This window comes from Oncorhynchus nerka, linkage group LG3, assembly GCF_034236695.1.
Source record: "Oncorhynchus nerka isolate Pitt River linkage group LG3, Oner_Uvic_2.0, whole genome shotgun sequence".
NCBI classification, from domain to species: domain Eukaryota; kingdom Metazoa; phylum Chordata; class Actinopteri; order Salmoniformes; family Salmonidae; genus Oncorhynchus; species Oncorhynchus nerka.
The window spans coordinates 3,765,971-3,792,594 of NC_088398.1; the positions used below are offsets into that span (position 1 = coordinate 3,765,971).

General features: G+C 42.8%; 1 protein-coding gene across 2 annotated transcripts; it reads left to right on the forward strand.

Annotated features, from left to right (window-relative positions):
* On the forward strand, positions 1–23,004 carry LOC115125284 (threonine--tRNA ligase 1, cytoplasmic-like). 2 transcript variants are annotated; one of them, XM_065007175.1, is made up of 18 exons: positions 4–192; positions 733–914; positions 1,491–1,605; positions 1,737–1,858; positions 2,287–2,395; positions 2,884–2,948; positions 3,083–3,161; positions 6,921–7,067; positions 7,316–7,414; positions 11,043–11,209; positions 11,296–11,458; positions 11,907–12,044; positions 13,301–13,378; positions 13,489–13,589; positions 21,442–21,543; positions 21,641–21,713; positions 22,557–22,671; positions 22,796–23,004. In XM_065007175.1, exons 1-18 carry the CDS (start codon positions 109–111, stop codon positions 22,936–22,938), a joined length of 2,082 nt encoding a protein of 693 aa, XP_064863247.1. In that variant the 5' UTR covers positions 4–108; the 3' UTR covers positions 22,939–23,004. The 2 variants fall into 2 exon arrangements, with proteins under 2 accessions (XP_064863248.1, XP_064863247.1); XM_065007176.1 differs by lacking the exon at positions 21,641–21,713 and having other exon boundaries at positions 1–192; positions 22,796–22,885.
* The last annotated feature ends 3,620 nt before the right edge of the window (positions 23,005–26,624 follow it).

The following is a 26,624-nucleotide window of genomic DNA, read 5'->3' on the forward strand; positions in this document are numbered from 1 at the left end:
CACCATCTACTTCATTCTTCCGGTATTATGGCCGCTTGCAGTGTAAGGGACAACGAGTGTGAAATGTTATGATTGTGGAAAGTGTTCGGTGAAACCGGTGGATTAAGGATGCTCGTGACCGTGATGTTACGGTTTCCCGTCTGTCGGCCGTCAGTTCGGGCAGTACTTCACTGTCAGAGGCGCTTTAGCAAGGTGTGCAACCTTATTAAACCGTTTTCTGTTATGAAATGTAGCTGTACTGGCCTGCTGAGTACAGTATCATTGGGTTGTGTAGCCAGCCTTCTCCAAATCAGTGGTGTAGCATTGTCCTATGACCGCTCAGGTACATAGGTGTGGGCGTGTCCTCTGACAAACCATTGGATGGATCTATGAATAGCCCTGAGAGTGTTCTGACGGCCAAACAAGACTGCGCTGTAAACTGTCATGTTATTTGTGTCTGTGTGACCACAAGGTTACACATTTTTTTTAGGAGTGTTGGGAGGGGACAGTTCTCAATTAAACTTATTATTGGGTCCTTTCTCTCTGTCTTTGAAATATGCAACTACTAATGTATGTATGATCATAATGCAACTACTAATGTATGTATGATCATAATACCATACGTTTTGTTATGAATGCCATATTGTGCAAATATTTGATTTAAAACGATTACATGGTAATAGTATGATCCCTGTTGTTCATATTGACCCTGTGCTCTCTTCTTTCCTAATTTCTTCCCCCCTGCCTTTTTAGATACAGGCATCCCCTGCTTTGTCTGAGCGCGTGCGGGTCTTTGAGTCTCTCAGAGAGAGACAGGGACAGCAGAGGACAAGCGGCGCCACGAAACAGGCCTTCAGCGTCCAATTGGCTGATGGCAGGACGGTGAATGGCACCACAGGCGTGACCACGCCCTCAATCATCGCTCAGAACGCATGGTTAGCCTCTCAGACATTGTGTGTGTGTTTTTATAATGTATTATTCAGAATCCCAAAAGTCAGGGAAGGGTTATCCCCAGTGCTTGACTTCAATTCAATAGGTGCTGATACTTATTTTGAGTGCCGGTACTGTTTTATATTTAGGTAAAGGAACACTGAAATACTTTTGAGATAATATTTTATAAAAGGTGCAGGAACTCAAGCAGTAGAAATGTTGAGGTGCTGGTACTCTGCTCCATTGAGCTTCTGTCCAATTCAAGCACAGTTTATCCCTCAGAACACGTGCCGTGTTTAGACAGGCAGCCCAATTCTCTTATTTTTCCCACTAATTGGTATTTTGATTCATCAGATCAGGTTGTTTTCAGAGCTGATCTGATTGGTCAAAAAATATCAGAATTGGGCTGCCTGTCTAAATGCAGCCTGAGTAACTCCCTGCAGAATCCTACAGGCCTTTCTCAGTCCCTGGGACACATAGGTGTCCCATCTCTTTGCTTTCAGATTGGAATTAGGTGAAATTGGATAGGTGTAAGCAAACATATTGACATTGTCTCTAACCCTCCAACACTCTGTCTGCAGTGTGAAAGGTGCTCTGGTCTGCAGGGTGAATGGAGAGCTGTGGGAGCTGCTTCGCCCCCTGGAGGCTGACTGTGAACTACAGCTGCTAGGCTTCAACACCACAGAGGGCAAACAGGTACTTACTAAGGACATTCTCATTCATCTAACCCAATAGAATATGATACATGTAGAGGAGGCAGAGGTTGACCTCTTCTCTATCTTATCCCCTCTCGCTCATCTCTTTCATTTTCTCCCTTTCTCCCCCAGGCGGTGTGGAGGACAGGAGTGTGTGTTGTGGGGTGGGTGTTAGAGAGGGTGTTTGGGGTGGATGTGTGCAGAGAGGGCGTGTCAGAGTCCGGCCTCTACTGTGACCACCTCCCGGAGAACAGGTAAGACATTTCCCTCTCTTTGTAATATAATATATGCCATTTTGCAGATGCTTTTATCCAAAGCAACTTAGTCATTACATTTTACCCCACTAACCACACTCCTTTAAGATAGAAAAGCTGCTTTGAAGGAAGGAGGGAAGAAAGGATGCATTTGTTCTCTAACGGAGCTCCTGGGAGGAGCTATCATGTAAATGGGATAGTTCTGTTTTCTTTGTGGTTTTTTTTGGATACATTTGCTAAAATGTCTAAACCTGTTTCTGCTTTGTCATTATGGGTTGTGTGTATAGATTGAAGGGGGGGGGGACTATTGAATCAATTTTAGAATAAGGCTGTAACGTAACAAAATGTGGAAAAAGTTGTGGTTAGAATACTTTCCGAATGCACTGTATACACAGAGAAACAGTACTTACCCCTGGTCTCTCTCCAAGTGCCCTGTCCCTAGCTGAGCTAGAGGAGAGATGTAAGGAGGCCGCTGGCCAGAAGCTTCCTCTCTCCAGACTGGAGCTGAACAGGCAGGAAGTTACAGAGCTCTTCCAGGTCAGAGGTCATTGGCTCTGTTTGTCTGTCATTGGCTGCATCTGCAATGGCATCCTATTTCTTATGTAGTTCCCTATATAGGGAATAGGGTGCCATTTAGGACATTGCCATTGTGGTTGGAAACAGGCATTTGGATCAATACCAGTACTATTTTGGACCTTACCTGCACTAAATGTATTTGGCTTAGAGTGTTTGGTTAGTCGTGTAATGACGCAGGGATAGTATTACATTACATTACTGAATTAGGTGAAGTATGTATGAAGTTGGTACAGAATGAGACATTTGATGGCATTACGGTTATGGCCCACAGTATTCTAGAATGTAGGTGTGTTGCTTTGCTCCCACCTGTAGCAGCTTGTGGAATTGACTGTTTTCATGTGTTGTCTTTAACCTCTGTAATGGTCATCTAGGAATGTCTGTAATTCAAGGGGTGTGGCTGTGATACACTAGTGTGTACGTGTACTAACTGACTGTGTTCTGTCATCTAGGACAATGCTCTGAGACTCCAGTTGATTGAAGAACAGATGAGTGGTCCTACTGTCACAGTCTACAGGTTTGTTGCTCAACATCTCACAGCCTGATACAACACACCACATGGTAATGCTACAGTCATGGTCTGTTTTTAAGGAGAAATGACTGTATACTAGGATGATATGTCCATCTCTTCCTGTTCCGTGTGTGGGTCAGGTGTGGAGACAGCATAGGAGTCTGCAATGGTCCTCTCCTCCCTAACACTGGTCTCCTCAAGGTCTTCAAGATGCTGCAGGTATGTGTGTGTGTGTCAACCTGCCTGCATATCAGTTCAGTAAGGAATATACAGTTCTTGTCTTCTTCTCATGACTTCTAAACTACACTGGATGTAAAACTTGAATGTACAGGATAAAAAAACAACAGTAAAATGAGTTTCCATCGCGTCTTCATTTCTACTGATGGTTTTGTCACAAACCATGTTCAGTTATGTAGCGAATGTTCCCACTGGTCCGGGCATGTGTGTTGTAGCCAACAGCTGGCACATAGTGTGGGTATAGCCTACATGATGAGATTATTATGGACAAAAGAGCGAGATTATTTTTATTTGTCAAAAGGCAGCCAAGCATCAGACCCTTGATACAGTATTTGGAAAGGAGCATTAAGCTCACCACCTTGCCTTTTCACCACCCTGACGTTCATAATAACTTATTTCATATGTACTCTAATAAACTGCATGCTTTCCTGACGTGTCGTAGTGGGAGGACCACACAGACCTGTCATCGCGTGACTCCAAGTTTACTTCGATATGATGGTTATTTATATAAATATTTTTGCATAAAAGCATTTCCACCGCCATTTTAATTTTACACACAAAAAGATCTCATCTTGTCTAGCATGTTTTGTCTACATTTGTAAAGTTTGCTGTTTCCATCCAGCCTGGCATTACTTAAATTTTTTTTTTTTTATCCAACATGTACTTTACTTGCATTAAAAAGGCTGGATGGAAACCTGGTTACTGTTTAACTCATAACATGGGCTGTGACATTACCATGCAATATTGCCATTAACTCTGACCTCTTCCTGATACTAATGTGTACTGGGGCTGCACAGGTCACACTGGAAATTCCTTACTGACAGTCACTAGCCAGTTAAATGACGCACTGGAGACTAACAGGAGACTAACAAGTCAGAACAGCATGTCACATGGAAGACAAGCGAAACAAAACGCTGCTTGTTTTTTTCCTAGAACCATTAGAACTGTAGCTTGGTAGCCCGTGATGCCAACAATGACCTATTTGCTGGTGCTGAGCAATTAGTGCTTGAGGTCTGTTCAGTTTCGGTTTGATGATCTGGTTTATCTCTACAGCAACTGCACATTGAGCTCACAGAAAAAATTATGAACTAAATCAAATTCAAATAATTGAACTGACGTTGGTCAAGTAGTTGATCTAAAAACCAACATTTTGGTTAATCGCTCAGCACTACTGTTTGCTTTCAAAGTGGAATTGCCATACTGGTATTGTACTGGTCAGAATGGAATTTCCACTTTCCACGCTGGGAGAGCAATAGCCACAGGATGTTGTGATTGTCAGTGACCAATTTCCAGCCCCACCAAGTCAAATCCTGTCAATCTGTATTGTCCCAAGGGGAAAATGGAACAAAGATGTATATATATATATATCCCAGCCATCTTTGTTCCATTTTCCCCCATTTTCTAAAACTTTTGACCGGTAGGTAGTAAGTATGTGTATATATATATATATATTACTCACTACCTACCGGTCAAAAGTTTTAGAACACATACTCATTCAAGTGTTTTTCTTTATTTTTACTATTTTCTACATTGTAGAATAATAGTGAAGACATTAAAACTATGAAATAACACATATGTAATCATGTAGTAACCAAAAAAGTGTTAAACAAATCAAAATATATTCTATGTTTGAGATTCTTCAAAGTAGCCACCCTTTGCCTTGATGGCAGCTTTGCACAGCTTTGCACACTCTTGGCATTATCTCAACCAGCTTCATGAGGTAGTCACCTGGAATGCATTTTAATTAGTGCAGTCGCAAAAAACATCAAGCTCTATGATGAAACTGGCACTCATGAGGACCGCCACAGGAATGGAAGACCCAGAGTTACCTCTGCTGCAGAGGATAAGTTCATTAGAGTTAACTGCACATTAGATTGCAGCCCAAATAAATGCTTTGTGAAGTTCAAGTAACAGACACATCTCAACATCAACTGTTCAGAGGAGACTGCGTGAATCAGGCATTCATGGTCACATTGCTGCAAAGAAACCACTACTAAAGGACACCGATAAGAAGAAGAGATTTGCTTGGGTCAAGAAACACGAGCAATGGACATGAGGCTGGTGGAAATCTGTCATTTGGTCTAATGAGTTCAAATTTGAGATTTTTGGTTCCAACCGCCGTGTCTTTGTGAGACGCAGACTAGGTAAACGGATGATCTCCGCATGTGTGGTTCCCACCTTGATGCATGGAGGAGGAGGTGTGATGATGTGGGAGTGCTTTGCTGGTGATAGTGTCTGTGATTTATTTAGAAGGCACACTTAACCAGCATGGCTACCACCGCATTCTGCAGCAATACGCCAGCCCACCTGGTTTGGGCTTAGTGGGACTATGACCCAAAACACACCTCCAGGCTGTGTAAGGGCTATTTGACCAAGAAGGAGAGTGATGGAGTGCTGCATCAGATGACCTGGCCTTCACAATCACCCGACCTCAACCCAATTGAGATGGTTTGGGATGAGTTGGACCACAGATTGAAGAAAAAGCATCCAACAAGTGCTCAGCATATGTGGGAACTCCTTCAAGACTGTTGGTGAAGCTGGTTGAGAGAATGCCAAGTATGTGCAACGCTGTCATCAAGGCAAAGGGTGGCTAATTTGAAGAATCTAAAATCTAGAATATATTCAGATTTGTTTAACACTTTATTTTGGTTAGTACATGATTCCATTTGTTATTTCATTGTTGTGATGTCTTCACTATTATTCTTCAATGTAGACAATAGTACTAATAAAGAAAACTCCTTGAATGAGTAGGTGTGTCAACTCTTGACTGGGGCTATATATATTGGACACCTACTCATTCAAGGGGTTTTCTTTATTTTTACTATATATACTGAACAAAAACATAAACGCAACAATTTCAAAGATTTTACTGAGTTACAGTTCATATAAGGAAATCATTCAATTGAAATAAAACCATCAGACCCTAATCTATGGTTTTCACATGACTGGGAAAACAGATATGCATCTGTTGGTCACAGATGCCTTAAACTACAATTTGCCTCATGCAGTGCGACACATCTGCTTCGCATAGAGTTGATCTCGTCACGATATCTCTGTGCATTAAAATTGCCATCGATAAAATGCAGTTGTGTTAATTGTCCATCCGTAGCTTATGCCTGCCCAAACCATAACCCCACCGTCACCATGGGGCACTCTGGTCACATTGACATCAGCAAACCACTCGCCCTCCTGACACCATACATGTGGTCTGCGGTTGTGAGACTGGTCGGACTTACTGCCAAATTCTCTTAAACAACGGCTTATGGTAAAGATATTAACATGACATTTTCTGGCAACAGCTCTGGTGGACATTCCTGCAGTCAGCATGTCAGTTGCACGCTCCCTATAAAACTTGAGATATCTGTGGCATTGTGTTGTGCGACACAACGCACATTTTAGAGTGGCCTTTTATTGACCACAGCACAAGGTGCACCGGTGTAATGATCATTCTGTTTAATCAACTTCTTGATATGCCACACCTGTCAGGTGGATGGATTATCTTGGCAAAGGAGAAATGCTCACTAACAGGGATGTAAACAAATTTGTTCACAAAAATGGAGAGAAATAAGCTTTTTGTGCGTATGGAACAGTTATGGGATCTTTTATTTCAGCTCATGAAACATGGGACCAACACTTTACATGTTGCCTTTTATATTTTGGTTCAGTATATTTCTCTTTTCTGCTACTCTCTCTCTTTCTCTGTCACACTCTGTCTTGTCTGTCCCCCCTCTTTCTGTTCAGGTGTCTCCCGTAACGTTGACTAATCCTGTTGGCACGTCAGGCGTGATGCGTGTGATGGGTGTGGCCTTCCCAGGAGAGAGGGAGAGGGAGGAGTGGGAGAGGGAACAGGAGGAGACACGGAAGAGAGACCACAGACGCATCGGCAAGGTGAGGTGGACGGGGAGCGGGAAGAAAAAAGATCTAGGCCCAATAAGCATAGATATATAAACAACTGGAGACAGGTTGTCATTGGTACCACAGCGCTACTGTAGCTAGCGGAGTAGTGTAGAAACTATTGCTAACAAACTAACCTATTTTAGCAGGCTAGCTTAGCATCTTGGCTAACTGAGAGGCAAGTGCGACGGTGTCTCAAATGGAGCGTATACTGATATGGGGGAGGTGTGTTTTGCCTCCAGGACCAGGAGCTGTTCTTCTTTAATGACGTCAGTCCTGGAAGCTGCTTCTTCCTGCCTAAAGGAGCTCACATCTACAACACACTCGCTGACTTTATCAAGGTAACACACGCGCACACAGACGCATCACAATTGTTGTGCTTGAAATATTATTTATTTTTATTGATATAAAATAGACTAACTTACACACAAATGTACTATATTTACCAATTCTATCTTACTAGCTACTGCTTCTACAAAATAGATCAGATATTCACAGGAAGCCTATCTCTGCTGCCAACTCCAACACCTCTGGAATGGCTTGTAGTTTCCCCATCAGAAAAATGCCACTGGTCTCCTGGTCCCAGTCTGTATTTCATCTATGGGATAGTGTTAAATGCATAGAAATAGAATGGTCAAACCATAAACTTGAATTAGGAGTCCAGTTCTATTCATTATATTTCTATGCATTAAACACTTTCTGACAGGCCAAATCCAGAACTGGGCCCTGAGCTCACACGCTGCTCGTAAAACCCCCTCCTAAATCTCCTGTAGAACTCCACCTTGCGCTTCAGCTCCATGTGCTTGTGAAACAGATGTATTTTCTCCTGCTCAGGCAGGTGCTGGTTGTGATGCCAGCAGCTAGCCATGTTTAGGGGCTTCCAGTGCCACTCACACTGCAAGATCTCTGAGAAACTCGGTCAGGACCAGACCTAAATTCACACAAAACCAGTTCTATATGTACCCAAATGCATGCTAACCAAGGAATGTTGAGTACACCAAACTCAACAATGAACCAAATCTTTGTGAGAATACACCATGATTCGAACCATTGATAATGGGATTTGAAGGTCTTGCAGGAAGATACTGATGTCTCGGTGCCATCCATGTTACAGACTGGTGAAATCGTTGATGTAGAAGCTCATTTTTGAAAACTTGATGGCAGAAACCAGAGTGAAACAGTATCTAGAGAGTTGGGCCAATGCGGTCTCTGTCTGAACGTTCCGAGAGCACCACTTTCTCCTCTATAGCCGTTGCTACGTGATAATTGACACTTCCACATTATGCTGTTTAATTCTGATCGTTTTCAAAACCGATGAAGATCCAATTTGTTGACACAAACACAATACCGACTTGAATACACATTATCCCAAATGCTAATCAGTAAAAATGTATTTTAAATTCACTGCACTGTTTTCTTTGTTGACAGCGGGTCACTTCATAGGGAACTGTCAAAAGAGACATTCGTACTGTTACATCACCATCATGTCAAGAATAAGGTGCTAGCTAGCATGTCAGCTGTTCTAAAGCCTGGCAGAAATATCTTCATATATGGCTCTGGCAGAAACAAGTCCCTCGTCTAGTCTTGGTGTTGATACCACCAAAACAGTTCCATATCAACATGTGTGCCTATCAATCAAACATTCTAAAGTTGCTTTTTTCAATTGTGAGATCATCATATTCAAATGTAAGTATTCTTATGAATAGAATGACCACGGCAAGGAAAGGGAACAACTTTCAAATCAACACTGTTACTCTTATCAGCCAAACGTTCCAAATTCAAACATTCTACCAACTTTGCTTTGGTTGACTTAGGGTGCATTAGTTAATTCACTCTGGCAATCTACTCTCGTCTGAGTGTGCCAGAGTGCAGAATAACTGATGAATTAACGAACGCGCAACCCCCATTGACTATGACCGGTGTCAGAAAACGTTGTCAAATAAAAGTAATTTAATTGTTGCAAGCAGCACAGTTAGTCACCAACACTCTGGATAACATGCAGACAGCCTAACCAACTCTGCTAGGGTGAGTAAAATGGTCAGTGAGGTGTTCTCTCATTTGTGTCTGGAAGTAGTTAGCAAGTTAGCCAACTTTAGCCAGTTGGGTGATTAACTGCCGTTGTGAGGTCAGAACGCTCGATCAACCATACTCCTCGGTCAGGGCGTCCAGTGTGTGCTCTGAAAGCTCCTAGAGCGGAAAACTCTGAATTTGTGAATGGAGAATCTGACAACACTCTGAATTGACGAATGCCCAGAGCGCTCTATGAGCACACTATGGAAATCCAGAGTGAATTTATTAGGGATAGGGGGCAGCATTTTCACTTTGGATGAATTGCGTGCCCATAGTGAACTGCATCCTACTCTGTCCTAGATGCTAATATATGCATATTATTATTACTATTGGATAGAAAACACTCTGAAGTTTCTAAAACTGTTTGAATTATGTCTGTGAGTATAACAGAACTCATAGGGCAGGCAATCTTCCAAACAGGAAGTGGAAATTCTGAAGGCTGGTCGAATTTGAAGTCATCGCCTATTCACATCCAAACAAGATATGGATCTGTTCGCACTTCCTACGCCTTCTGCTAAATGTCCTCATTCAGTAGAATGTGGAATGAAGCCTCTAGTGTGAATTTTGACTGAACGGGAGGGGAATGATTCACTGGCCTGGCAGAATGCCATTTCCTCGTTGCACAATTCTCTGTTGATATCGCATGAGTTCCATGACTGTAGACAAAAACGAATGCTCCGGTTGGAACGTTATTGGATATATATGAAAAGAACATCCTAAAGATTGATTCTATACTTAGTTTGACCAGTTTATTCGACCTGGAATATATCTTTTTGAAGTTTTTGTCCGAGTTCGCCTGGACCAGCGCCAGCTTTTGGGCATGTGAGCTAAACGTGGTAGCGAAAGCAGCTAATTGAACACTAGTAATGGACATTATGGAACAAAACAACCATTTATTGTGGAACTAGGACTCCTTGCACTACATTCTGATGAAAGATCACCAAAGTTGAGGGAATATTTATGATGTTATTTCGTATTTCTGTTGACTCCAACATGGCGGAGAAATATATTTACTTCTGAGCTCCGTCTCAGATTATTGCATGGTATGCTTTTTTCGTAATGTTAAAAAAAAATCTGACACAGCGGTTGCATTAAGAACTAGTGTATCTTTAATTATATGTAAAACATGTATCTTTCGTCAGAGTTTATGATGAGTATTTCTGTTATCTGACAGCTCTCTGAATTTCTCCTTATATTTTGGAGGCATTTCTGAACATGGCGTCAATGTAAACCGATATTTTTGGATATATATATGCATATTATCGAACAAAACATAAATGTATTGTGTAACATGATGTCATATGATTGTCATCTGATGAAGATTTATCAAAGGTTAGTGATTAATTGTATCTATAATTCTGCGTTTGTGACTATCTTTGGCTGGGAAAAATGGCTGTTTTTTGGGGGGGGGGGTTTGGTGATCTAACATAAATATATGTATTTTCGCTGTAAAACATTAAAAAAATCGGACATGATGGGTAGATTAACAAGATGTTTATCTTTCATTTGCTGTACTGGATTTCAAAAAAATATTTTTAATATCCCGTGCCACCTTTCCAGCGGAATGTTGGGGGGGGGGGTTCCGTTAACCTGTCTAGGACACACGTTCTGTTAACACCCCTGGTATTTTTTATGATTTTAGAATAGAATGGCCACAACAATCAGCGAAGTACGCTTCCGTGTGCACACACGCACACAGCCGCTCATTCAGACATCTTTACCCTGACGGTAACCTCAGGACACTCCTGTTGTAGTCAGGAAATCACTGCAATTACTACACTGTGACTGTCAGTTTTCCAAATAACCCTGGATGACACACGCACAGAGAATAAATATGTCTGTAATAATTAAGATGTTACATCCCTCTGTTCCTCCCTTCCTTCTCTCCACCCCCCCCAGACTGAGTACAGGAGGCGTGGCTTCCATGAGGTTGTGACCCCTACTCTATACAGCACTGCACTGTGGGAGCGTTCGGGTCACTGGGAACACTACAGTGAAAACATGTTTACTGTGACCGGTGACACACACACCTATGCACTCAAACCCATGAACTGTCCTGCACACTGGTGAGAACACACACACCCCTACATTCTGTCTTACTCTGCCCCACACACTGTTCAGGACTTCTCAATAACAGCTCTCTCTGTTCCAGTCTGATGTTTGAGCAGCGTGTAAGGTCATGGAGGGAGCTCCCGTTGCGTTGGGCCGATTTCGGGGCACTGCATCGGAACGAGCTGTCCGGCGCTCTGGGTGGTCTCACACGGGTCCGCAGGTTCTGCCAGGACGACGCACACATCTTCTGCACTCCTGAGCAGGTACACACACAATTCCTGTCATTTGAACCTTTTTGGATATTTGTCTCACATTTTCCACCCTGGAATTCCTAGGACAGTAGACAGTGGGAGAAAGTGTGATTGTATCCCTGACTCTCCCAATGATTCCCTTATCCCATTAAACCACACACACACTTGCGCTTATACACACACTGATTCACATGATATTGTGAGGTTTGTTTTCCACTTTAGCTAATCCAATCACTGGAACAGTCAATAAATCAACTGTTCCTCCTCACTCATCTCTAAGTTAACCCTTAACCCCAAAAGCCCTGGACTCTCCAGTTTCACATCTGTTTATTTATACTGTCTTACAATATTGCATTTACATGATCTATTCTGTCTCCATCACGCTGTCCTCCTTTTCTGGCTGTACTCCTGCCCCCCCAATCCCTTCCTGTACCCCCCCCACACACTCTCTCTCTGTCAGTTGGAGGAGGAGATCATAGCGTGTTTGGACTTTGTGAGGAGTGTGTATCGAGTTTTTGGATTCTCCTTCCACTGTCTCCTCTCCACCCGACCTACACCCTGCCTGGGGGAGCCTGCACTGTGGGACCATGCTGAGCAGGTACACACACACACACACACACACACACAACATACAGACAGATGTACACGCACAGAGCCAGCTGTGTAAATGTGTGTTTACTGTCCCACAAGTGATGTCTATAAATCCCAGCACATAGCCTCTATTGTAATCATAATGATGGACACTTACAGTGGGGCAAAAAAGTATTCAGTCAGCCACCAATTGTGCAAGTTCTCCCACTTAAAAAGATGAGGCCTGTAATGTTCATCATAGGTACACTTCAACTATGACAGACAATGGACATGTACTGGCTTAAGCAGGGGGACACGTCTGGCACTGCAGGATTTGAGTCCCTGGCAGCGTAGTGTGTTACTGATGGTAGGCTTTGTTACTTTGGTCCCAGCTCTCTGCAGGTCATTCACTAGGTCCCCCCGTGTGGTTCTGGGATTTTTGCTCACCGTTTTTGTGATCATTTTGACCCCACGGGGTGAGATCTTGCGTGGAGCCCTAGATCGAGGGAGATTATCAGTGGTCTTGTATGTCTTCCATTTCCTAATAATTGCTCCCACAGTTGATTTCTTCAAACCAAGCTGCTTACCTATTGCAGATTCAGTCTTCCCAGCCTGGTGCAGGTCTACAATTTTGTTTCTGGTGTCCTTTGACAGCTCTTTGGTCTTGGACATAGTGGAGTTTGGAGTGTGACTGTTTGAGGTTGTTGACAGGTGTCTTTTATACTGATAACAAGTTCAAACAGGTGCCATTAATACAGGTAACGAGTGGAGGACAGAGGAGCCTCTTAAAGAAGAAGTTACAGGTCTGTGAGAGCCAGAAATCTTGCTTGTTTGTAGGTGACCAAATACTTATTTTCCACCATAATTTGCAAATAAATTCATAAAAAATCCTACAATGTGATTTTCTGGATTTTTTTCTCATTTTGTCTGTCATAGTTGAAGTGTACCTATGATGAAAATTACAGGCCTCATCTTTTTAAGTGGGAGAACTTGCACAATTGGTGGCTGACTAAATACTTTTTTGCCCCACTATATCCAATCAGTGTTGATATATGGCCATGTGGATGTAACGAACTCAAAACCCTGTCTGTTCTGTGGCTGCTGTTTATGCTCCCTGCCTCTTCCTCTGTGGAGTAAAGCTCAGGAAATTAACACAGAGAGGAGAAACTCAATGAAGAAATGAGATCCTTTCTTTCCATTTCTCTTTCCCACTTTCTTTCCCTCTTTCACTCCCCCCCACTCTCCTCTCTCTCTACCTCTCGCTACCTCTTTCTCTCTGAGCAGCAGTTGGAGAGGAGTCTGCAGCAGTTTGGAGAGCGCTGGCAGTTCAACCCAGGAGATGGAGCGTTCTACGGGCCAAAGGTCAGTTACACAAGACCCTTCTGTCTGAACGTTTTGTAACGCTGCAACCCGCCCTGAACAGAGTCATGTTATTAACACTCACACACTCCCACATCTTCCTATTGTCCTAGATTGACATCCAGATCAAGGACGCCATTGGTCGACAGCACCAGTGTGCCACCATCCAATTGGACTTCCAGTTACCAATCAGATTTGACCTGCAGTATGTGGGGTGAGTCACTCATCTATGTCAGTTCAACCTTTGTGTTCTGGGATGTTCCCTGATGCAGCTTCTGCTCTTATTTAACTAATGGTAGATTTAATTGGGTTGCACATGGCTGGCAACGTTATTAGACTGAGTGAATTTAAAGCTAGAATCCTAAATTGTTGCATCCATTTTTGGACTTAATTTTGGACTTAATTTATCATTTATAATTTTATAAAATATATATATTATATAATAATCTCTGCAAAAAAAGAAACATCCCTTTTTCAGGATCCTGTCTGTCAAAGATAATTAGTAAAAATCAGAATAACTTCACAGATCTTCATTGTAAAGGGTTTAACCTCTTATAGCTACCCCACCCCCCCTAAATGTGAATTGAATGTAGGAGAATATAACACATAATAACGTTGTTTCTTTTTATTGTTGTATCATCATCTTTAAAATGAACAAGATAAAACAAACATTCAGATAGGATGATGTGGACAATTTCAGTGAAAAATATAAGAGGGCAACAGTACTTGTGCAAAGTTTCAGAAGGATAACTTCCAAAATGAGTGTGCTACATGACATTTATCATGAAGTCACCCAGGTGTCCCACACAAGTAGCCCAAATGTACCCAAGTGGCCAAATTGGTGAAGGTAAACATTTTGAAACAAATAACTATATACAAAATGCCCCCCCCCCCCCCCCCCAAATGGGGAAAGAGATATGAAGAAAAAAATATATACATTTACAATATAACATGGGTAACTATTTACACACTTTCAATATTTGGAAGACCCTCAGTCCTCTATCAAATCAAATGTATTTATATAGCCCTTCATACATCAGCTAATATCTCAGAAACCCAGCCTAAAATCCAAAACAGCAAGCAATGCAGGTGTAGAAGCACGGTGGCTAGGAAAAAATCCCTAGAAAGGCCAAAACCTAGGAAGAAACCTAGAGAGGAACCAGGCTATGAGGGGTGGCCAGTCCTCTTCTGGCTGTGCCGGGTGGAGATTATAACAGAACATGGCAGAGATTTTCAAACGTTCATAGATGACCAACAGGGTCAAATAATAATAATCACAGTAGTTGTAGAGGGTGCAACAAGTCAGCACCTCTAGAGTAAATATGAACAGTTTAGGGTTCCATAGCCACAGGCAGAACAGTTGAAACTGGAACAGCAGCAAGGCCAGGTGGACTGGGGACAGCAAGGAGTCATCATGCCAGATAGTCCTGACGCATGGTCCTAGGGCTCAGGTCCTCAGAGAGAGAGAAAGAGATAATTAGAGAGAGCATACTTAAATTCACACAGGACACCGGATAAGACAGAAGAAGTACTCCAGATATAACAAACTGACCCTAGCCCCCCGACGCATAAACTACTGTAGCATAAATACTGGAGGCTGAGACAGGAGGGGTCAGGGGACACTGTGGCCCAATCCGATGAGACCCCCGGACAGGGCCAAACAGGAAGGATATAACATCACCCACTTCGCCAAAGCTCTACACAATATTGTGCTGCTGAGGTATAATAAACAGATATATATGAGTACAGGGAACATAAGGTTGAATATATTATTATAGACCTGCTACATCTACTGTCTCTATTATATTATAACAGACCAGCTAGATCTACTGTTTCCATTTCACTTTGGCCATTGTTGTGGGCCTGCCCTCCCCTCAACAGCCTCAAATAGGCTATTTAATTTAACAAATAATATTTTATATTATTAATTTCAAACAACTGCATTAGCATGAGAAGAACTTACCAGTCCAAAACGGTGACATTGTTCCTTTTCTGCAGGCACGTTACAGATTATACACAGGAACTGTCCTCTCCCTTCAAAAAATATTCCCGAATATTCCTCTACTTGGGAATCGCTAAATGAATCGTCCTACAACAATCTGTCTCACTTTTCCGATCAATTTCTTCTAAAATAGTGTGTACATCTCTATATCTAGACTTAGATTTAGCTTTCCCTGACTTAGTCGCCATACTGATTGATATATAAACAGCTGAATCTGCTCGTTTACCAAAACAACGCTGTGCGTAAAATGCGTAGCTCCTTCCGGACTAAAACTTCAATAGCGAATGACTCTCTTTACGCCTGAGTTTACGACATGGGTTGGTCTTCCAACACACAACCATTGCATATTGCCGCTTACCTCAGCTCATTGGCTATTTACCGAGCTAGATTTCAAGACGTTCAGTGGTCATTGGGTTAAAATACAGTCAGTCAACGAGACAGTGGTCATATAATTGGTGCACAATGAGCTCGTCACTTGTTGTCTTCCAATCGTTTTTTTCGGGTCAATACGTTCCGCAAAATGACCCATCAAGTTTGGTTGTGTTACAAACAAACAGTTGATTGCAAGGAAACCAAACATGACTGGATAAAGTCAGGTATAGTCTGTGTATTTACGTCGGATGTTTCGTCGAAAATTGAATGACACGAAATTCAACGAGATAAGCGTTCACAAAATGTTTTGCGTTAGGCTATAAAAAATGGATTTAACCGAACAAAAGACCATTCATTGTGTAACAATGAGCCTTTGGATTGCAAACAGAGCAAGATCTTAAAGGTAAACGATTTATTTCAATGCGATCTGTGATTTTGTTACGCAAGTGCTGGTTGAACAAGTAGTTTGATATGGGGGTCTGTGCTCAGATAATCACAGCGTATTCTTTTGCAATAAATACATTTTAAAATCAGACAACGCAGTTGGATTAGCAAGATTCTAGGCTTTTGAAGCATTTGAGACACTTGTATTTTCAGGAATGTTTAATATGACTATTTGTGGCAAACACCGTATGTTGTCGAATTCAAACCCGGATCTGGTATGGGTGGTTCAGAGAGGTTAAACACTTTCCCATGCTTTTTAAATAAACCGTAAACAATTAATGAACATGCACCTGTGGAACGGTCAATAAGACACTAACAGCTTACAGGCGGTAAGCAATTAAGGTCACAGTTATGAAAACTTAGCACACTAAAGAGGCCTTGCTACTGACTCTGAAAAACCCCAAAAGAAAGCTGCCCAGGGTCCCTGCTCATCTGTGTGAATGTGCCTTAGGCATTCTGCAAGGAGGCATGACTGCAGATGTGGCCAGGGCAATAAATTGCAATGTCCGTACTGTGAGACGCCTAAGACAGTGCTACAGGGAGACAGGACGGACAGCTGTTAGTCCTTGCGGTGGCAGACCACGTGTAACAACACCTGCACAGGATCAGTACATCTGAACATCACACCTGCGGGACAGGTACAGGATGGCAACAACAACTGCCCAAGTTACACCAGGAGTGCACAATCCCTCCATCAGTGCTCAGACTGTCCGCAATAGGCTGAGAGAGGCTGGACTGAGGGCTTGTAGGCCTGTTGTAAGGCAGGTCCTCAACAGACAACACCGGCAACAACACCGCCTTTGGGCACAAACCCACTGTTGCTGGACCAGACAGGACTGGCAAAAAGTGCTCTTCACTGACGAGTTGCGGTTTTGTCTCACCAGGGGTGATGGTCGGATTCGCGACTAGGGCCATTCCCCCCCAGAAATGTCTGGGAACTTGCAGGTGCCTTTGTGTAGGAGTGGGGTAACATCTCACAGCAAGAACTGGCAAATCTGGTACAGTCCATGAGGAGGAGATGCACTGCAGATGCACCTTTGTTCAGGGACACATTATTCCATTTCTGTTACTCACATGTCTGTGGAACTTGTTCAGTTTGTCTCAGTTGTTGAATCTTATGTTCATACAAATATGTACACATGTTAAGTTTGCTGAAAATAAACGCAGTTGACAGTGAGAGGACGTTTCTTTTTTTGCCGAGTGTTTCTACGTACAGTGGGGAGAACAAGTATTTGATACACTGCCGATTTAGCAGGTTTTCCTACTTACAAAGTATGTAGAGGTCTAATCTTTATCATAGGTACACTTCAACTGTGAGAGACAGAATCTAAAACAAAAATCCATTGAATGATGTCTGTGAGTATAACAGAACTCGTATGGCAGGCAAAAACCTGAGAAGAAATCCAAACCGGAAGTGGGAAATCTGAGGTTGGTCGATTTTCAACCCAGCCCCTATTGAATACACAGTGGGATATTGGTTATGTTGCACTTCTAAGGCTTCCACTAGATGTCAACTGTCTTTAGAAACGTATTTAAGGATTCTACTGTGAAGTGGGGGCTCATAAGGGCTGTTTGAGCCAGGTGTCTGGCAGATTGCCACATGCTCTGAGGCACGGTCACGAGAGAGTTAGCTCTCGTTCCATTGCTTTTCTACAGACATAGGAATTCTCCGGTTGGAATATTATTGAAGTTTTATGTTAACATCCTAAAGATTGATTCCATACATCGTTTGACATGTTTCTACGGACAGTAACGGAACTTTTTGACATTTCGTCTGCAACTAGGGAATGCGCTTCATGACTTTGGATTTGTTTACCAAACGTGCTAACAAAGTAGCTCTTTGGACATAAATGATGTACATTATCGAACTAAATCAAACATTTAATGTGGAACTGGGATTCCTTGGAGTGCATTCTGATGAAGGTCATCAAAGGAAAGTAAATATTTATAATGCTATTTATGACTAATGTTGACTACCCAATATGGCGGATATCTTTTTGGCTGCTTTGTTGTCTGAAAGCTGTACTCAGAATACTGCATGGTTTGCTTTTTCCGTAAAGTTAGAAAAAAATCTGACACAGCAGTTGCATTAAGGAGAAGTGTATCTATATTTCCATGTCTAACAATTGTATTTTCATCGACATTTATAATGAGTATTTCTGTAAAATGATGTGGCTCTCTGCAATATCACCGGATGTTTTTGGAACTAGTGAATGTAACGCGCCAATGTATACTGAATTAAAAAAAATATATAAATATGCACTTTATCGAACAAAACATATATATGTATTGTGTAACATGAAGTCCTATGAGTCATCTGATGAAGATCATCAAAGGTTAGTGATTAATTGTATCTTTTTGTGACTCCTCTCTTTGGCTGGAAAAATGGCTGAATTCTTCTGTGACCTTAGCGGTGACCTAACATAATCATTTGTGGTGCTTTCGCTGTAAAGCCTATTTGAAATCGGACACCGGTGAGATTAACAACAAGATTACCTTTAAAACGGTATAAAATACATACATGTATGTTTGAGGAATTGTAATTCTGAGATTTCTGTTTGAATCTGGCGCCCTGCACTTTCACTGGCTGTTGTCATATCAATCCCGTTAACGGGATTGCAGCCCTAAGAAGTTGTTTAACAAACTATAGTTCTGGCATGTCGGTTAGGACATCTACTTTGTGCACGACACAAGTCATTTTTCCAACAATTGTTTACAGATAGATTATTTCACTTATAATTCACTGTATCCATTGGGACAGACGTTTACATACATTAAGTTGACTGTGCCTTTAAACAGCTTGGAAAATTCCAGAAAATGATGGCATGGCTTTAGAAGCTTCTGATTGAAATCATTTGAGTCAATTGGAGGTGCACCTGTGGATATATTTCAAGGCCCACCTTCAAACTCAGTGCCTCATTACTTGACATCATGGGAAAATCAAATGAAATCAGCTAAGAACTCAGAATGTGTTGTTTTTTTTATTTACCTCCACAAGTCTGATTTATCCTTGGGAGCAATTTCCAAATGCCTGAAGGTACCACGTTCATCTGTACATACGCAAGTATAAACACCATGGGACCACACAGCTGTCATACTGCTCAGGAAGGAGGCGAGTTCTGTCTCCTAGAGATGAACATACTTGGTGCGAAAAGTGCAAATCAATCCCAGAACAACAGCAAAGGACCTTGTGAAGATGCTTGAGGAAACGGGTACAAAAGTGTTTATATCCACAGTAAAATTAGTCCTATATCGACAACCTGAAAAGCCGCTCAGCAAGGAAGAAGCCACTGCTCCAAAACCGCCATAAAAAAAAGCCAGACTACGGTTTGCAACTGCACATGGGGACAAATGTCGTACTTTTTGGAGAAATATCCTCTGGTCTGATAAAACAAAAATAGAACTGCTTGGCCATAATGACCATCATTATGTTTTGAGGAATAAGGGAGAGGCTTGCAAGCCGAAGAACACCATTCCAACCTGTGAAGCACGGGATGGCAGCATCATGTTGTGGGGATACTTTGCTGCAGGAGGGACTGGTGCACTTCACAATATAGATGGCATCATGAGGATGGCAAATTATGCGGATATATTGAAGCAACATCTCAAGACATCAGTCAGGAAGTTAAAGCTTGGTCGCAAATGGGTCTTCCAAATGGACAATGACCCCAAGCATACTTCCAACGTTGTGGCAAAATGGCTTAATGACAACAAAGTCAAGGCATTGGAGTGGCCATCACGAAGCTCTGACCTAAATTCTATAGAAAATTTGTGGGCAGAACTGAAAAAGCATGTGCGAGCAAGGAGGCCTACAAACCTGACTCAGTTACACCAGCTCTGTCAGGAGGAATGGGCCAAAATTCACCCAACTTATTGTGGAAAGCTTGTGGAAGGCTACCTGAAACGTTTGACCCAAGTTCAACAATTTAAAGGCAATGCTACCAACTATGAGTGTATGTGAACTTTTGACCCACTGGGAATGTGATGAAAGAAATAAAAGCTGAAAAATTATTCTCTACTATTATTCTGACATTTCACATTTTCTTAAAATAAAGTGGTCATCCTAACTGACCTAAGACAGGGAATTTTTACTTGGATTAAATGTCAGGAATTGTGAAAAATTAGTTTAAATGTATTTGGCTAAGGTGTATGTAAACTTCCAACTTCAACTGTACATACATATACATACACACACACTACCGTTCAAAAGTTTGAGGTCAATTACAAAAACAAGGATATTTCTAAGACAAAATCAGTTTGTCCATAAAATAACAACAAATTGATCAGAAATGGGGTGTAGAGATAGCTAATGTTGTAAATGACTATTGTAGTTGGAAACGGCTCATTTAAAAAATAAATAATGGAATGTCTACATAGGTGTACAGAGGCCCATTATCAGCAACCATCCCTCCTGTGTTCCAATGGCACGTTGTGTTAGCTAATCCAAGTTTATAATTTGAAAAGGCTAATTGATCATTAGAAAACCCTTTTGCAAGTATGTTAGAGCAGCTGAAAACTGTTGTGCAGATTTAAAGAAACAATAAAACTGGCCTTCTTTAGACTAGTTGAGTATCTGGATTATCAGCATTTGTGGGTTCGATTATGGCCAGAAACAAAGAACTTTCTTATTAAAACTCGTCAGTCTATTCATGTTCTGAGAAATGAAGACTGTTCCATGTGAGAAACTGAAGATCTCGTACAACGCTGTGTACTACTCTCTTCACAGTACAGCACAAACTGGCTCTAACCAGAATAGAAAGAGGAGTGGGAGGTCCCGGCGCAAAAGGACAAGTACATTAGTGTCTAGTTTAAGAAACAGACGCCTCACAAGTCCTCAACTGACAGTTTCATTAAATAGTACCTGCAAAACACCAGTCTCAACGTCAGCAGGGAAGAGGAGACTCTGGGATGGTGGCTTTCTAGGCAGAGTTGCGAAGAAAAAGCATGATCTCAGACTAGGCAAAAGAACAGACACTGGACAATGTTTGTAAACAACATAAATAAACACTGTATAGCCTCATAACAAGGTTAAACACGTTGATATCATGGATGGTCAGTCCTTGCATCCATAGCTCTGAATTTCAGTGGTTCTCCAGGCTTATCCCTTCAGAGGTGGGGTGTCTGCTTTGTTATTGTAGCTTTAAGACTGAAGTGATCTCCTCTCCCCTACCCCTTTCTCACCACATCTTTCTCTCTTCCCTCACCCTCTCTCTCCCTTGCTCTCTTTCACCCTATCTCTCGCTCTCAGGGGGGATGGAGAGACCCACAGGCCAGTGATGGTCCACAGAGCTGTTCTGGGATCACTGGAACGCATGATCGCTATATTGGCTGAGAATTTTTCGGGGAAATGGTGAGAAGTGTGTCTGTTTCTATGTCTGTGATTTGATAAATCTAAAATGATACCGCTTTGGTTACCCACATTTCTCTTTCCTTTCGGTCTCTTTCAGGCCTCTGTGGTTGTCTCCAGCGCAGGTCATGATTATTCCTGTAGGGGGAGGTAGTGAGTCGTATGCGCAACAGGTCAGGACTCAAAATATCAGATCTGGGGCCATATGTATCAAGTGTCTCAGAGTAGGAGTGCTAATTTAGGGTCAGTTTTGCATTTTGGATCTCAATTCTTAAGATTACATGGAAAGGAGGAACCTGGTCATAGATCAGCACTCCTGCTCTGAGACACATTATACACATGGCCCTTGTACTGCAGGCTGAATTCAAACCCCCCCTCCATACACTCACACACGCGACCAAACACAACATGACTCAGCACACATCAAAAGCTGTACCCCTCAATGACTCCAGAGGTCGAAGGCTAATCCAACACTACCCATACACGGTTCATCATGACTCTGAAAGGGACTTGATTTGAGGTTAATTTTGTGATCAGGTTTTCATTTATTTAACACATGGGAACCAACAATGAAACAAAGGTAGGTACGTACATGCCACTACTCACATGTCAATATATTCTACAAGTTCCATCTGCCACATGATTAATGAGCCAGCAGCAGGTAAGACCAGACACAGGAGATAACATGGAATATAGACATGTAATGTTTCTGAGGCCTTTATCAGGACACGGCTCCTGTTTCTGTCTTGACTTGTCTTGTAAAAAGCCTGCCAGTCACAACATTGCCAATACATCCTCCTGTATGTAATGCGCATGTAGCCCCAGGGGAGGAGAATCTATCAACACTGCTGATCTGGGGTCTGTCATGATGATACATAGCCAGGTAATACAGCCACAAGTGTCTCGGCCCTCAGGGTGGATTTTAAAAGGTGCCCTCCTATCTGTTATTCTACCGTAGCCTGGTTCCTGTCTCCTCTACCACCACTGTGAGTGATGTGTGTTTTGCTCTTGTTAAGGTGGTCCGACAGTTCCGCGAGGCCGGCTTCATGGCTGACGCGGATGATGACCATGGTGCCACCTTAAATAAGAAAATCCGCTCTGCACAGCTGGCCCAGTACAACTACATATTTGGTAAGAGTGCGTGGGTGAACATGGATTAGATTACTGTAGATTCAAAATAAACTGACACAGCTTGTAAACATATTGATTCAATAATTGTTTATTTCTGTGTGTGTGTGTGTGTGTGTGTGTCCAGTGGTAGGTGAGAAGGAGTGTGTGGGTGGCACGGTGAGTGTAAGGACCAGAGGGGGGAAGCAGCTAGGGAGGAGACCGACAGAGAAGGTCCTGGCATCACTCACACACCTACGAGACACTAGGAGCAACCAGGATGACTTCTAACACACACACCTGTTGTGGATGAAGAATTGCTCACTGTACTTTTGTAATAAAATATAATAACTTAAATGTTTAAACTCTGCTGGGTGTCTTTTGAACACACTTTTTCTGTGTGTGTGTGTGTAACTGTCATTATGGACATGGTCATGTTAATGGGGCTGGTGTGTGTAAGTGTTTCATTGTGTAGCACTGGTTGGAGAGACATCCATTTTAGGAGTCTTATCGGGGTTTTCAGGCAACAGTTGTGATTGGTTGTTAATACTCAAATCGGCTCAGCCCTGTTACGTAAGACTGTCATCACTACCTTTAAATGACTGGAATAGGAAAGGCAGGATACGCAGGGAGCGTGGGGGGATTTGACTAAAATAGGAGAGGGAGCCCTGTGTTTAGTGGAAACAGGAAAGGCAGAACGAAGGTCGGAAGGTTTGAAGTTTTTCCCTCTTTTTAATTGAGAGAGGGAGCGACGGAACGGAAAGGACATGAGTCACAACAGTGACAGAACAGCTAGGAGAGACAGGGAGGGGGGGGGTCACAGATCAAACACGGACTAGACTGGACAAAGAACCTCTTCAACAAAACGGCTATTGGCCAAAGGCGGCGGTTTCGTGTGCTTAGTTCTACGCAAGCACTTCACTGCCGAGACAGAGAGGGAGGCCGAAAGGAGTTGAATTGGGTTCAGGCCAGGGGGCTTTTGGTGTGTATCGGTCCCTAGAGCCAGACACTTAGTGGGTGACCAGACTGAGCATTACCAGAGGAGGAGTGGTTGGACTTGGCCCCACGTTCCAATCACACAGATTAACGGTCAGGCGATTTAAAACAGACCAAAGAATGAGGCTTATATCCAATACGCAGGATAAATGCCTTAAATTCCTTGTCCCCCTCTTGAATGGCTTTCTTTCTCTGAAATGATTAAAGTCAGGGAGTTTGGTGCTGTAAGTGTTCCAGAGTGGTGACATGGACCATTAGTATCAGTGAACATTCCCAAAACCATTAGTTACTGATAACTACAAGCCCATCAGTCGGTCACTCCCCTCCTTACAGTATTCCTTCCCCCGATCTCTCTCGCTCTAATCTCTTTCTCCCTACTCTTTCTCTCACTTTACCCTAGTTGCTTTCATTGAACACACAAAGCAATTGTTCATTTGGCAGTTCGAGTCGCACAGTGTTCATTCTGAAATTATTTTTAGCCAGGGGGTTGAGAGAGAGGTGGGTTGGGGGGCAGAAAGAGGTTGGCCTTTTGACATTAAAGACAATAACAAAGGGAGGTATAGATCACCATCTAGTCCTAGGACTGCCTGTAGGCTATAATGTAACATGTCAATAAGACTATAAGAGGATGAAATGAAATCATTTGTTTAGGGGGTTGTTTATAAATATAGTAGGTAGCCTACAAGTCCAGATGGGTACATAAAAGACCCATTTTGCACACAAATGGCACCCTATTCCAATTGACATGTCCCAAATGGCACCATATTAACCCTGACCTGTCCCAAATGGCACCATATTCCCATTTGACCTGTCCCAAATGGCACCCTATTCCATTTGACCTGGCCCAAATGGCACCCTATTCCATTTGACCTGGCCCAAATGGCACCATATTCCCTTTGACCTGTCCCAAATGGCACACTATTCCCTATGTAGTTCACAGCCCTGTGGGTTCTGGTCTAAAGTAGTACACTATAAAGGGAATAGGGTGCCATATGGAACACAGTCCAGTTTCAAGTCATCCTTTCTGTGGGAAGGGGGCCGGGAGGCAGGGTGACCGTGACCAGAGGAAGTCAAACATGGTGGTATTGTTCTGTTCTGCTGGTATCACTGAGAACCACCAAACACTGATTGGTGGGACGTGGACCTGAAATAGACCCCTGTGCCTGGACTCCCTTTCCCCTCCACCTCCTGTCTGTGTGTGTGTATATATGTTTAACTGTCCTTGTGAGCACCAGAAGTCCTCGCAAGGATAGTAAAACAAGGAAAATGTATTTTGTCGGTCCACATTTTGCTGGCTCCCTGAGGAAAAATACTATTTTAGGTTAGGTTTAGGGTTAGAATTAGGGATAGAAATAAGGTTAATGTTAGATTTAGGGATAGGATTTTGGATGGGAATCAATTCTTTGGGATAGCAATGCAATAGTGTGTGTGTGTGTGTGTGTGAGAGGGAGAGAGAGAGTTTGCTGCCAGGTGGGCTGAGAGTCCAGCCACTGAAAACAATAACAGGAGGTCTGTTGGCCTTTGCAGCAAACAGTGACAACAACCTAGCAGTGTAGAGCCCTCACTCTCTCCTCTCTCTCGCTGGGCGTGTGAGTTGGCTGGTAATGTTTGGATAGGGGCAAGCCAATTAGTGAAGGAAATATGATTATTTCTGACGGGGGTGTGTGGTGGATGGAACACTTAGTTGGAGCGATGTAGCTCACTGTTACACGCTCCAGTTGCCCAGCTTCAGTCCCTTGAAATGAATTCCTTATTAAGAAACAGACTGGGGGAATAAATCCGCTGTAAGGATTCTGCTGGATATACACCAAACCGTGGGCCCACCCGCACTGATCACTAGACACACACACACACACACACATAGAAGCCCCCCCAATATTTCCCAACTTCTGTCCTGATCTGGTCGTTGAGGTTTTCTAAAGTCTTTATTTGATCCAGTCGTCTCTCCCAGTCAGGTGGCCGTCTCTCCCAGTCACGTGGCCGTCTCTCCCAGTCACGTGGCCGTCTCTCCCAGTCAGGTGGCGGTCTCTCCCAGTCAGGTGGCGGTCTCTCCCAGTCAGGTGGCCGTCTCTCCCAGTCAGGTGGCCGTCTCTCCCAGTCAGGTGGCCGTCTCTCCCAGTCAGGTGGCCGTCTCTCCCAGTCAGGTGGCCGTCTCTCCAATCCTCCTGTGTGGACTTCACACCTCTCACTGGAGCTGTTTACATCTGGCCCTGCATATACAGTGCCTTGCAGAAGTATTTACCCCCCTTGGCATTTTTCCTATTTTGTTTCATTACAACCTGTAATTTACATTTTTATTTGGATTTCATGTAATGGACATACACAAAATAGTCCAAATTGGTGTAGTGAAATGAAAAAATAACTTAAACACGGAAAAGTGGTACGTGCATATGTATTCACCCCCTTTTGTTATGAAACCTCTAAATAAGATCTGGTGCAACTATTTACCTCCAGAAGTCACATAATTGGTTAGATTGCACACAGTTGGACTTTTATTTAAGTGTCACATGATCTCAGTATATATACACCTGTTCTGAAAGGCCCCAGAGTCTGCAACACCACTAAGCAAGGGGCACCACCAAGCAAGCGACACCATTTAAGACCAAGGAGCTCCAAACAGGTCAGGGACAAAGTTGTGGAGAAGTACAGATCAGGGTTGGGTTCTAAAAAAATATCAGAATCTTTGGACATCCCACGGAGCACCATTAAATATATTATTAAAAAATGGAAAGAATATGGCACCACAACAAACCTGCCAAGAGAGGGCAGCCCACCAAAACTCACAGACCAGGCAAGGAGGGCATTAATCAGAGAGGCAACAAAGAGACCAAAGATAACCCAGAAGGAGCTGCAAAGCTCCACAGCGGAGATTGGAGTATCTGTCCATAGGACCAATTTTAGCAGTACACTCCACAGAGTTGGGCTTTATGGAAGAGTGTCCAGAAAAAAAGCCATTGCTTAAATGTTTTTTTAGCAAACTG